This window comes from Scleropages formosus, chromosome 5, assembly GCF_900964775.1.
Source record: "Scleropages formosus chromosome 5, fSclFor1.1, whole genome shotgun sequence".
In the NCBI taxonomy this organism is placed as follows: Eukaryota; Metazoa; Chordata; class Actinopteri; order Osteoglossiformes; family Osteoglossidae; genus Scleropages; species Scleropages formosus.
The window spans coordinates 7,408,110-7,421,382 of record NC_041810.1 but is presented as its reverse complement, the minus strand read 5'-3'; the positions used below and the strand labels follow the sequence as shown (position 1 = coordinate 7,421,382).

The following is a 13,273-nucleotide window of genomic DNA, read 5'->3' as shown; positions in this document are numbered from 1 at the left end:
ATGCAATTTTTACTTATTACACTGTCTAACAAATTATAAATAACGCAAAGAACGACATGACGTCATAGCGCACGGCTCCTTCCAACCAATCGCTTCAACGCTCAGTGAAATCTCGCTCGCTTGCGGAAGCGATATTGATATCGCGAGATTTTCCTCGCGGCCCAACGTCAACAACGCCTGCCTGGAAAGAAGCCGCACAAATTCTGAGGTATATGTTTAACCGTATCGGTCCAGTGTTAAGCGTTATGTTCGCACAAAAAAATGAAACGCGATGTATGAGTGTATTTCGGAGATTCGTCTAAACGTGTGTGTTTCTGAACAGGAGTAAGTATAGGCGATGTTTTGAATGTGTGTGCGGTGCTGAGGCTCGCGCGCGCGTAGTGAGTTAGGCCTCATTCGCGCGGAATGGAATCTGTAAAAAAAAATAAAAAATAAAAAAATGCCTCGTTCAGAAAGACGCTGGGGCTCTGTTTTTGTTGAATTTAGAAAAAAAAAAAAACATGTGTTTTTGCATTTCAGTAAAGCTGAAATGACTGTGACTTTCTGCGTTAATAATTGTTAACGTATGTACATACTAACGGTATCACCACCAGGCAGCATATGTGCCAGTGGTTTCCCAGAATCCCACGGGGGCTCTTCCCCAGCAGTTACTAACCATCTCTTTCACGACCTCTTCACAGGCTCTTCATGATGAGTTATGCAGAAAAACCTGAGGACATCACACGAGATGAATGGATGGAGAAGCTGAACAACGTGCACATACAGAGAGCTGACATGAACCGGCTCATCATGAACTACTTGGTGACTGGTAGGTAGATCCTCCCTCCGTGTCTTCTTCTCTACCCAGATATTGATATTAAGCTTTATTGTGTTCTCAGATTAAATTGTGTTCGCTTTCTTTTGCAGAGGGGTTTAAAGAGGCTGCAGAGAAGTTTCGCTTGGAGTCGGGAATTGAGCCCAGCGTGGACCTGGACTCACTGGATGAAAGGATAAAGATTCGGGAGATGATCCTAAAAGGGCAGATCCAAGAGGCCATTGCGCTGATCAACAGCCTCCACCCAGAGTTACTGGACACGAACCGCTACCTGTACTTTCATTTGCAGGTATGTTTGGCTCTGCTGTCGGGGCACAGCTGTCTGAGCCTGGAGGAGGATGAAGCAGACTCAGTGAAAGGATCAATGAAGCATAAAACCTTGTTTTGTCTGATTTTTCATTTTCATGTCCTCTTTCAGGCATTACTCACATTACCCACATGGTTGACAGATTTTCATTTCTCTGTTCCCATCTCCTTTATCTTTCTTTTTCTGTCTTCCTGTCATTTCCTTCCTGACCCCCTGCCCCATTTTCTCTTTCACCTTGCAACACTTCCTTTGTGACATCCCCACCCCACTTGCAGCAGCAGCACTTGATTGAGCTGATTCGGCTGCGTGAAACGGAGGCTGCGCTGGAGTTTGCGCAGACACAGCTGGCCGAGCAGGGAGAGGAAAGCCGAGAGTGCCTGACAGAGATGGAACGCACACTGGCACTGCTTGCCTTTGACAACCCCGAGGACTCGCCCTTCGGCGACTTGCTCAACATGATGCAGCGGCAGAAGGTGGGCAAGGACACGGCCTCAGTCGGGGAGGATATCGCTCATTGTAACATTAGGAGGGTGGAGGTTAGGCAGAGTGCAAGGTGTAGTTTCATTTAATTTTTGAACAGTAAGCAGTTGTCATTGAGAAACTGTGCAAAACAAAAATGTATCACATCACTGACTTCTGGTAGGTTTGTGTAAAATACAGATGTGCAAGCAGTTGTTTTAGTTCTTTTGAATATGAAACAAAAGTGCCTGTATTACCTCATCAGGTTTGGAGCGAAGTGAACCAGGCTGTGCTGGATTACGAGAACAGGGAGTCGACACCAAAACTCGCCAAACTGCTAAAGCTGTTATTGTGGGCCCAGAATGAACTGGACCAGAAAAAGGTCAAGTACCCCAAAATGACTGATCTGAGCAAGGGGGCAATTGAAGATCCCAAGTGAATCACAGCCTGGTACTGATGCACTGTGGAGAAAACAGGGACACCAAAAAACTTCCTATTTATAACAACTTGTTGACTGGACCCTATATATATAAATATATATATATGTATAAATATTTCTTTGCATATTGGAAAGAACATAATTATTGGATTGTGTAAAATGTAAATGACTGAAATTTAAAATGATGCTTTGAGTAAAAAGCCAACGGTTAGTTGTTTAAGATGCTGAGGTTGATTTGATTCAGCCTTACCTTTTCTTTACTGAACAGATCACTCACTCGTTGACATTTTTACTTTGGTGTAGTGATGATTTTAGCTTGTTCTATTGCTTGCTTAAATGCCACTTCTTTTTCACACCAAGTGCATGAGGTGGTTTGTACAGAACTGTGTGTATATGGAAGACTGGTATGCTTGGAAGAAATACTTGTATTTTGAGCCTAAATTAGGCCTGATATTAGGGGAGTACAGGATGCTGATGGGGTGATATTAGGGAAGTCTGTTTTTGAGAGACTGCAGTAAACTTGGAAAGCAATTCCCTCAGTTTCCAAAGGGGACAAAACACCACAACCATAGGGGATTCTTTCCTGGGTGGCTGCTGTATGGGTGTGATTGAGTAATGAGTAGCTTATAAACTGCCTGTTGAACATGAAGCCTGTTGGTCAGCTCAAATGCAGGCATTTTAGAAACAGCTGGTCATTAAAAAGATATTTTGTGTGAATGAGAGAGTGACTGCCTCCAGCCTCAATTGTGTCTCTAAGAGACGAGTGTCCATGTTTCACTTCACCATGTCCCCGTGCTGTCCATTATGCTGAAGATGTTCTGCCTTGTGCAACCAATCTGTGACCCTGGTCTTGCCCTGCTGTCCCATGTGGGCAGAGCAGGTTGCAGTCTGGCCTTGACAGAGGAGCGTGTTAAATTAGTGGTTTTGCTTTTGTATTTGCTGAACATATGTCTGCTGTATTTGTTTTATTATAATTGTTTTCAAGGGTACTTGGGAACTGTTTGAGCCACGTTTGTGTTCAAAAGTTTTAAACAGTTTTTTTAATTAAATTTTATTTCTCATAACCTTATTGTGGAGCTCATGAATACATTTCCTCTTAAGGTTGTATTGCATAGCCAGACTATAATGTGACTACAGACAATGTTAAAACCCCAACTCTGTTACTATGAGTTTTTGCAGTCAGATTTACAGATACAGAAATAAACAGTTCTTTTGGAAAAATTGATTTTTGTGTCTAGATGAATTATTTAAAACTGCAGGATATTAGATTCAAAACTGTTTGCTTATAGTGGAATTTTTGTGCTTCCTGCGACAGCTGTGGTTGCATTCGATTCAAGACACTTCTGTATTACTGGATGTCCGTGGTGTCTTTAATAGTCTCTTGTAGCATCACATATCTAAGGAATCCATTGTTTTCCTGTCACATCCATACAGTACTGCAGAAAGTACCACCACTGACTGAACAATTCTAATCTATGTTCCTGTGGATCTGTGAGCACGTATGAGAAAATGTTTATTATCGATCTGATGATTGCACAGGGACACTAGATGGAAGCAAAACTGGAAATGAGTTGAAGAGGTGGTCCTACACTCTTGTTTTGGTCCTCTTTACTGCCATCTATCTGCATGGTGGGTAAACACCGGTCATATTTGCTCCCCAAGGCAGATATTTTTAGAAAGTACAATGGTGAAAAAAATGAAGTAAAACATATCGTGGAGTCTCTTTGAAGCTTATAGTGTTTGTCTCTTTGAAAATTTAAAGATGTATTTTTATTACACAAACCCCAGGCATCCAGCTGTCCCCCACCTTGATCCACACCCTTTGGAACAAGAGGAAAACCATGTGTTGTTTTTGATTTTGTTTCTCTCTGAATTATAATAATAACAATAATAATATTGAAAAGCAGCAGAGTGGATTTAGAGGATGCACCAAATCTCTGTTTTGCACTGAATCTCGGAGGCGGGGTGCTGACACCGGGTGCTAAGCTGATTAAAGCCACAGGGTCCAGGGGTCCTGGGTGGTTACAGACTGTGGCGCAAAGCCTCAGGTAAACAACAACAACAAATAAACACATTGAGAAAACAGAGGGTTGTCTCCCTTGAGAGCAGCACTTGGTGGGTGGGGCACAAATGATGGGTGAGTGTTTCCCAGCACGTGAACACACTCCTCCTCGTTGAACTGAGAGCACCCTGAACATCCCCAGAACATGGTAAACATGCTACTGAAATATCACAACTAACAGATGTTCCACACTTCATAATTCAGTTTGTGTTAGGGGTTATGGCTCTTTCATATCTTTATTATTATTGATTTTCAAACCTCTCGTCCGTACTGTAAATCGGTCAGCCGTTGGTTTTTCTCCTTCCTCCAAATGCCATCGAGCTGTTTTAGGCATTTACTGTGGTATTCCACAAGCTTACAGTTCAGGTGCACATGGAAATGTGTTCCAGCACTTTCTCTCCGTCTGTGATCCTCAACCAGCACAGCTTGTGAGACCTGCCAGGCAGCTGGACTGACTGGGTCTTATTGTGTTACTGCTGTAATCTTACATTTAAGGCAACTTACAGTGTGAACATTTTACGTTGAGGTTCGTACCCTGATTTACCCATGTACACAGCAAGGTAACTTTTACTGTATCAGGACAGGCTGAGTACTTTCATTAAGGGTTTTACAGCAGGAGGTGGGATTCGAACCCAGGTCTTCCTCATTGCCAAGCGAGAGCGCCAACCAGTGCGCCCCCTGCTGGTTCAGCACAGACGAGACACCAAGAAGAGTGACAGCAGCTTTGAAGCGCAGAGACACACAGCACCTGGGTGGTGGCATTTCCAGTAATGACCGACAACACTTAGCAGGGTGTGCTGGATTTATTTCAGGCATCGACATGATGAAAACACAGAGCTCACAATGTGGTAAATACAGTAAGAGTAATGTGTTCAGTGTTGCCAGGGCAACAGGATGATCAGCAAGAGGGGAATGAACTGGAAAACTGACACCGTACAGTTAACCTCCTACCGGTCCACACATTCTGGCACAGTAAAGTGCAACAGAAGGTACAAATCCGGGTAAGATCTTCACTGGGACATGAAACAGAATCCGGTGCGGTGGCTCCGGCGGGATGCGAACCCGTGACCCGGTGCGGTCAGTGCGTTTCCCCAGTGGGGCGAGGGCCCCGCACCTGGCTCTGAGCGCTCTGCGGCGCCCCCCACCAGGTGCGGCGCAGAGGGCCTCGTCCCGAGCCCCGGACTCAGGTGCGCCACGAGGCGCTGCAGCTCCCACAAGGCGCGACCCTGCAGCAGGATGTAGTTCCTAGCCAGCAGCACGGTGGCCATCTTGGAGAGTTTGCGGGCCGAGGGCTCGGGACCGTACGGGATGACCGCTCTCAGACCGTCCAGCGCATCGCCCAGGTCGTGCATGCGCCTGCGCTCACGCGCGTTGACACGCTGCCGCAGGGCCCCGCGCTCGCGCCGCCACTGCTCCTCGTCCTCGCCGAGGGGCCCCGCCTCCCAGGGGGTGGGCGATTCGAACCCAACTCCGGCGCCGGCGACCGCCTTTCGAGCGTGTCCGGGGTCCTCGGCATCGCGACGCGCGCTGCAGCCGCTCGCCGAGTTGAACGCGCACTCCTCCCTGACGCTCATCCTCTGACGCGCTCGCGCTGTCCCAGAGGCTGACGCAGCACAGGTGCGGTGTGTGTCTGCGCGTGTGTCACACGGGACGGAGAAAGTGCCGCAGGGCTCGATCGGCGTGCGACGTGTGCGACGTGTGTGACGTGTGTGACGTGTGTGTGTTTCCCTGCTTGGCCCTGCAGGCTGCAGGTTATGAGCGACTCGGATTACCTGCCTCCAATCAGGGGAAGGTCCCACAAATAGGATTAGAGCTCACTTTGAATAACAGCGCATGAAGCAAAGGAAAACAAGTGAAAAACAGCTAAAAAAAAGCAGAACTACAAACAACAACAATAATAGGATAGAACAGAATGTATTTATTGTTCCATTTCTGGGAAATTTGTCTCGGACAACCATGACACGGCCAGGGCACAACGTTGATTGGACTCACATATATACAATACATACCGTAACACACAATAAAATAAGAAATAAAGCAACAATCAAAATATTTTAATCTACTGAATACCAATCTAAAATCTCAGTTTTGGAATTCTCTATTCAATAACTTAACCGCAGATGGCACAAAATAATTTGTATAATAATAATGATTTGATTTACACATCAGAATCCTAAATGTCCCCTGAGGGTAACATGTTAAAATTCTCGTGTAAAATATGCGTGTCGTCAGCAGCAATTTTTTTAGCTTCTATTAAAAGAGATACCTCGTACAACTCCTGTATGGGTCGTTTCTCTTCCCACCCTACAATTTTTAGAGCATTACATACTAGTTGTACAAGTTTCGATTTTGATCGGACAGTCAAGTTTCCGTACCATGCTGTAATACCATATCTTATCAAGCTCTCAAAAGCAGACTGATAAAAGAGAACAGAATCTTTATAAACACCCAAGTATTTATATGAAGAAACCTGTTCAATAATGTTGCCATGTATTATTAGAGGAAGGCAATGATCCCCCACGGATCATAATAATAATAATAGAGGGCTAGTAAGAAATACTACTACAAATAATAATAATAATAATAATAATAATCACAGAGGACTAGTCTGAAAAAATATATATCTGTTCCAGTAGCACCCCCTGTGTCTCAGTCCAGCTCAGTGACACATTTTCCTTAAATTAAGGTTTACGTCATTAAAAATTCTAATTCAAATTTTATTTGTCACATACACAACCATACTTAGTACGACGTGCAGTGAAATGCTTTTCTGACTGTCCCTAATATAGACTAATAGTAGAGATAATAAAAGTAAGGCAATACACACACACACACAATAAAGTAAAAATTTGAAACATACTACAGAAATATGAAGAATATATAATGATAAAAATAGGATTAAATACATAATGCAAGATGAAAATGTAGTGGTAAAATGAACATATAGTGATCTAAAAATGCGGAATAACAAAACCAATAAAAATGTATTAGAAATATACAGCACAATAAAATGTATTTGAGGAGAAAAATGCAATACGGTACAGATTCAAGTATATGAATGGAATGAATGTAAAGTTTAATATTAAAGATTAAATAAGAAAAAAGTGCAATGTGTGCAATTTTGTGCGAAAAAAAATACTGGTTCATTACCAGTATTATCATATTCATTGCTTTTTTCTGAGTGTGACGTTGATCTCAGGTGAAGTACAGTAGGACACCAGCATAGTGGCCCAAGACACGGTGGCACAGCGAGTAGCGTGGCTGTCTCACAGCGCCTGTGTGGTGCGAGAGGACCTGGGATTGATCCCCACTCAGTCTGTGTAGAGTTTGCATGTTCTCCCTGTGTTTGCGTGGGTTTCCTCCGGGTGCTCTGGTTTCCTCCCACAGTCCAAAGGCATGCTGTTGAGCTTCACCCACAGTGTGTGAGTGATGGACAGACATAGTGTGTGCCTTCCACTGATGTATGGATGAGTGACCCAGTGTAAGTAGTGTATCTAGCAGTGTAAGTCATCGCAGTGAATAAGGTGTGTGGGCTGATAACACTACATAGAGTTCATTGGAAGTCGCTTTGGAGAGAAGTGTCTGCTAAATTACTTCATGTAAATGTAAAGTAGTAAAGAGGGGGTGCAGTGGGTCTGGGGTTTGAGTCCTGCCTGGAGTGGCATCCTGTCCTGGGTGTGTCTCCTCCCCCTCTAGCCTTGTGCCCTTTGTTGCCGGGTTAGGCTCTGGTTTGCCACAACCCTGCACGGGACAAGTGGTTTCAAACAGTGTGTGTGTGTAAAGTGCTCTAGAAACTGAGATTCAGCAGTCCCCAAGTGAGCAACCGGGCAACCGGTCAGTGAACGTGTGCACATTTGCAACTCCACACAAACTGTGCGCGCACACCAGTCTGGGCCCGGGTTTGAACTTGCAACCCTGTGCACCACCACTGGGGGAACATGGGCCGAAAGCGAATATGTCTCTCTGCCTTTTTACCAGCAGGCGGCAGCGGAGTCCACCCAAGAGTAAGACGAGCACCCTGCTGAAACGCGAGAGCCTCTGGGAGGGGACCACTTCGGTGTGCTCTTCGGGGCCAGCGGGGGCGCAGTGTTTAGGGCCATTAAATGAATGGCTGAATCAACATAAGTAGCTCAGTGCCACATGAATAATTGTCTCTACTGCTGTGTGACACATGACGCTGCTCCGTGTGGTCGTTCTGTCACTGTGTTTCTGGACAGCAGAGCCGAGGGGACCGAATCAGCCGTTAAGGTGAAAGGCGAAAGGTACTGTACTCTCCTCCTCTGCTGCTGCTTGACATGAAACACCTATGGGTTGCCATGGAAACAAGGCAACAGCTCAGATTCACCTTTTGGGCATGCCCTTAAAAAAGCGTTGCAGCAGCCAACAGTAGCATCGTGTCTCCATGGGAACAGTGAGCGGCTGTTGTCTGACCCGCGCTCCCCCGCAAGGAGAGGCCGGCTGACCACGAACGGCCTGAGGGAACGGTGGTATAACTGAGCTGACTGTGGTAAAAAATGTCTGACTGTATCCAATCTGGGATGTTTCCTGCAAAAAGCAATGAATCGGTCACTATGAGTTAGTGTGGGGGCTCCGAGCGGTATGATCTTATTGGCCGTTGAGGTTTGGGCTCAGCCAATAGGCTGAGAGATGGACGCAATGCGACACGAGGCATCGTGTGATTTAGAGTGGCAGTTCCTGAGTGGGACCTCCAGTGGGACCCCCAGCTGAACCCCCAGTGAAACCTACAGTTGCACCCCCAGATAGACCCCCAGTTGGACCCCCAGCTGAACCCCCAGCGGGACCCACAATTGGACCCCCAGTGGGTGCAGCAAGTTCATTAACCAGCCCTGACTGCGCCGTCACAAAACAGCGAGCTGCACGTGGAGCCTATTAAAGGTCACAGAGCAGCACTAATGGAAAAGTAAAATGTGCCTCTTTAACTTGATTTGCTCATTTGCGCGTCTCAAATAAAAGAACAATAATTACAGCTCAGCTTAATTAAAATTAATCAGTCATTCAGTTATTCAATTACAGAAGGGCCAAGGCCCACAGTAATCATTAATTAATCAAATGAGCATTTTACAATAATACGTTTTAACGGTTAATTATTCATTTCAAGCACCATAACTTAAAAACATATTTACTGGTACCTAACCTCCTTATAGACTCAGAGCCCAAAAATTTCTGTGAAAATAGCTGATGTTTTAATGTGATGTAATGTATACGAACATTCACACATTAATAAGAAGTTGATGGGCTTCCAGCGCAGAAAGGGGTCCTGGGTGTGCAGAATGTGCAGAATGTGCAGAATGTGCAGAATGTGACACAGTGTTGTATGAAAATAGACACCCTTTGGATCACCTGTTATTTACACCTTTTTTACTGGTAAACCGACGTCTTACGGCAAGACAGTAACCAGCGGCTTGAGCTGAACGCGCTTCATGAACGTGACTCAAGCCTCCGAGTGCTGGACACCAGCTGGACCGTTTGGTCCCCCGCGCTAATTATTGTCCCAGATGTGACCAAATGGCGCTGCGGTCATTTAGCACCGGAAACGTCTTTATTTTGGTCTCCATTCATTTTAGGGGCCACTTTGTGGTCCTTGAACAGTTTACTTTTTAGTGAAGCCATAGCAACCATGGCGGTTTGACACCCACCCCCCCACAGCCTCCCGGTCCAGTGCGGTCTTTCCACGGCAGCGGCCGTTCTGCAGGCTATAGAAGAGCGGTCCCTCGACCGCCCTGGGGGCTGCTGCACGTTTGCAGCGGGTTCATCAGCGCTGGAGTGTTTCATGCGAACGTTGCGGCAGCTTCTGCCTCTAGCGAGGCTCTGTGGGGGGCCAAGTGCAGGGAGGGGCCTGAGGGGGGCACGATGGTACAGTGAGATGGGAGAACCGGCATTCGGCTTCTGCGTTTCTCTCCCGGCGTCTCGCGTTCCCTGGTCCCCCTGTTCCCCGCTCGTCCCCTACTAGTCTCCCACCCGTCCCCCACCCGTCGCCCATCAGTCGCAGCGAAGGCAGATTAAAGATAAAACACCGCGCTCTCTGTCAACATGTGGGGCTCCTGCTGTTTTTCCCCAAATTAATCTGGTGCTGAGATTTTAATCGAGGTCAAGAAAAAAAACAACCGCTGGTTTATTACAGACAATTTGACTTTATTAACACTCATAAGTGTGAGCAGTGCAGCTGAAACGCCTAGAAATTTCTTTACACTTCTCTTTGATTCGGAGACCAGTTTACACATTTCCAGGTCTGTAACTGGCTGCTTGTGGTATAAAATATTGAATTATGAATTCTGAGAGAATCATCCCAGGTCATATGTTTACAGCGGGTCCTGTGCGTGCAGCACCCACTTGTTCCCGAGACCGGACCAGGCCGCACCGTGTCTATCTGACCTCCTATAGAGCACTTGGAGTACCATCCACAGTGTGCTTCGTAACTATGCATGGTGTGAACTCTACTGCATACTACTGTTATTTTACCGTAGTAATGGGCTAGTAATGCGGTGCAGTCAAGTTCACAGCCTCTATACGCCCCTCGACTACAGCACCGACTTTGTCCACGACTCCTCTTAAACATCCATCCCTTCAAAATCTAGACTGGAAACTTCTAACACCCCTAAAGCTCACAAGAGCTACAGCAACAGCGGGATTTGAACTAGCAACCTTCTGCTTACAGCTCTGTGATCTTAATCGCTGCTGTACCTGCTGTCCTGCTTCACAACATCCTGGATGGGGTAGAGAAACAGCCTGAGGTGGTAAATTCCCAGCGAATCCTTTCTAGAGCTCAAGGACGGGAGGTGATGAGCGGCCGCACGAGCCATCACGAGTTTCCGTCCTGAAGTGACGGCGGCCGAACTGAGAAAAGACTTGTGCGCCGAAGACGTGGGAAATGTCCAGAAAAAGAGGGAGGAGCTGAAAGAAGAACGACTTTGTGCCGAAGGGCAACGGGGCACGGCTCTGAGCACCGGATTCCGGCACAGCCACGAGGAAAAGGCTGCACCTTTGGCTGGGCTGACAAACACACCCAGAGGGGGTCTCCGCACCACAAGATCTCCCAGGGTTACGCTGCATTGGTCTTCACTCGGACAGCGAGACAGGAAGAACCAGAGAGGACAGGATGTCCTACAGTGACTGTGGAGCCTAAGGCAGAGTCAACAAGGACATCACATGTACGTACACGCACACACACACAATTCATATTTTAAAAATTTAACACCAGATCAAAGCTGAGTCCTACATAACTCCGGGTGGGATTCCTTTGATCATTTTCTGCTGACTGTGATCTGTGAGATGATAAGCAGTATAAACCCACAATAAACTGGTACAGAGTCATATAACCAGTATAAACGCAGTGAACTGGTGTACAGTCATATTACCAGTGTAAACCCACAATAATGCCTAAATCATGTTTTGTGGTATTTTCTATGACACATCACCTTTTTCATAAATGGCTTTTTCGTGTAAAGACTGAATAAGAATTATTTCAGGGCCACATCTTCAGCTATGATTTATTTACTAAGCTGAACAATATTAAATATCACGTGTTCATGAAAAGGCAGTACAGTGTTTGAAACAGTACTATTGTTGCGCAGCTGATCCATGAGGGACTGCAGCTCCTTTCAGGTCTGTGGGCAAAGACAGTGGCGAGAATTCTGGGTAATTTTTCCGAATCTCTTCCCCTGCGTGACCCACTTTCCACACGCCCAGCGGTGTGTGTTTGAAGTGTGTGTTTGAAGTGTGTGTGCCCACCAGGGCTGAGTGAACACTGAGAACCAAATGGCGTCCAAAGCGCTGCTCCACTTGTGAACACCATGTCTTCTCGACGCGTCCCCGGTTCGGCGCCCGTGAGACGGGCTGCGGTGCATCTGTGGTCCGAAACCACGCTCGCACACACCTGGCAGCATCTGGAGGTGCAGCAGCTCGACGCTCCTGCTGTACCGCGGGGGAGGTCAAAGCGATGTCAGTCCGGTAGTACCGAATTCCGATGATCGTTATTTCCATCCTCAAAGTACGGTACATGTAGTGCAGAATTCCTGTTTTCCAAGAGACCTCAACTCATGTTTTGCTGTTGGTCCCACTATGATAATTCTGTAAATGAGCCCTGTTACTTAAGCTAAATTTGTAAATGCAAATTAGCTCAATTAAAAGCTTACTGGGAAACACTGGAGGACAATGACGAGCCCTCAGCCCCGGCCACGCTACGCAGTAACCATGGTAAACCTGCCGACTCTTTCTCACCGCTCCATAGAAGCCCTGGGTCTGGAACCGACCTCGCACTGGCAGTGTGTGGCACCACACAACCGCTCCTCCATGTGGGCCGTGACCCGCTGTGTGCTGCCCGCCTTGGGGCTCTTTGCCGGGCTCTTCCATCTGTGTCCTTAGGCTCTGCCCATCCTTTTTCTTTGGGCTCCATCTAAGATTTCTCATTTAGATCTGCCCAGCTCGTGTTATTAGGCTCCGCCCTGAGTGTGTGAAGCCCCGCCCAAACTGTACTGTTAGACTCCGCCCACAGTTTACCATTAACTTTTCAAAACGCTTTTCTCCAAAGTGATTCAGAGCGTTAAGGTGCTTATACTGATTTACCATTTATACAGCCACTGTCCTCGTGCCACATGTATGTGACCCTCAGGTCAGACAGGAGAGGTCAACACCAGCATGGCTAGGTGGATGGACAGACGGATGGATGGATGGGCGATGGATGGGCGGAGGGAAACGAAGACAGCTCTTGAAGACCATTCTCAAAGACTACTCTTGAAGACCACACTCAAAGACCGCTCTCGAAAACCACACTCAAAGACCGCTCTTGAAGACTGCTCAGCGAGAAGTGACGGCAGCGAGCAAAGGGGACGGACGAAACTCTACGATTTCGATAGACAAATATCGCCGCACAGGAAGGGGAGAGCGCAGCGGTACGTCGTTCAGGAGCAGGAAGTTGCCACACACACTGGCCTCCTGGGATATTAAGAAGTAATTACCAAACAGCACACGGTACTCAGAGATGTGGCATAATTACATTTTCGCCCAACTAGAAGTTTTATGAATATAACTCAAGTACATTTTCTCCACTCGGCTGATCTTCCGTCAACGGGATTAATCCGAAGCACAACTTCATGGGATCCAAGTGAGCGTGACGAATTCGACTCCCCGGTCACTTTCCCGCCAGCCAATTCGGCACGACCAGGAGTGCAACGG

At 46.8% G+C, this 13,273-nt stretch overlaps 2 protein-coding genes across 2 annotated transcripts; one reads left to right on the top strand and one right to left on the bottom strand.

Moving 5' to 3' along the window:
• Window positions 1-149: 149 nt before the first annotated feature.
• Window positions 150-3,210, top strand: LOC108926429 (glucose-induced degradation protein 8-B homolog). The gene is made up of 5 exons (XM_018739093.2): window positions 150-208; window positions 681-808; window positions 907-1,103; window positions 1,397-1,594; window positions 1,846-3,210. The coding sequence occupies exons 2-5, from the start codon at window positions 688-690 to the stop codon at window positions 2,017-2,019; spliced, it is 690 nt and encodes a 229-aa protein (XP_018594609.1). The 5' UTR covers window positions 150-208; window positions 681-687; the 3' UTR covers window positions 2,020-3,210.
• A 1,664-nt stretch (window positions 3,211-4,874) lies between these two features.
• LOC108926431 (class E basic helix-loop-helix protein 22-like) lies at window positions 4,875-5,792 on the bottom strand. Its single transcript, XM_018739095.1, has one exon. The coding sequence runs from the start codon at window positions 5,653-5,655 to the stop codon at window positions 5,092-5,094; it is 564 nt and encodes a 187-aa protein (XP_018594611.1). The 5' UTR covers window positions 5,656-5,792; the 3' UTR covers window positions 4,875-5,091.
• Between the last annotated feature and the right edge of the window lie 7,481 nt (window positions 5,793-13,273).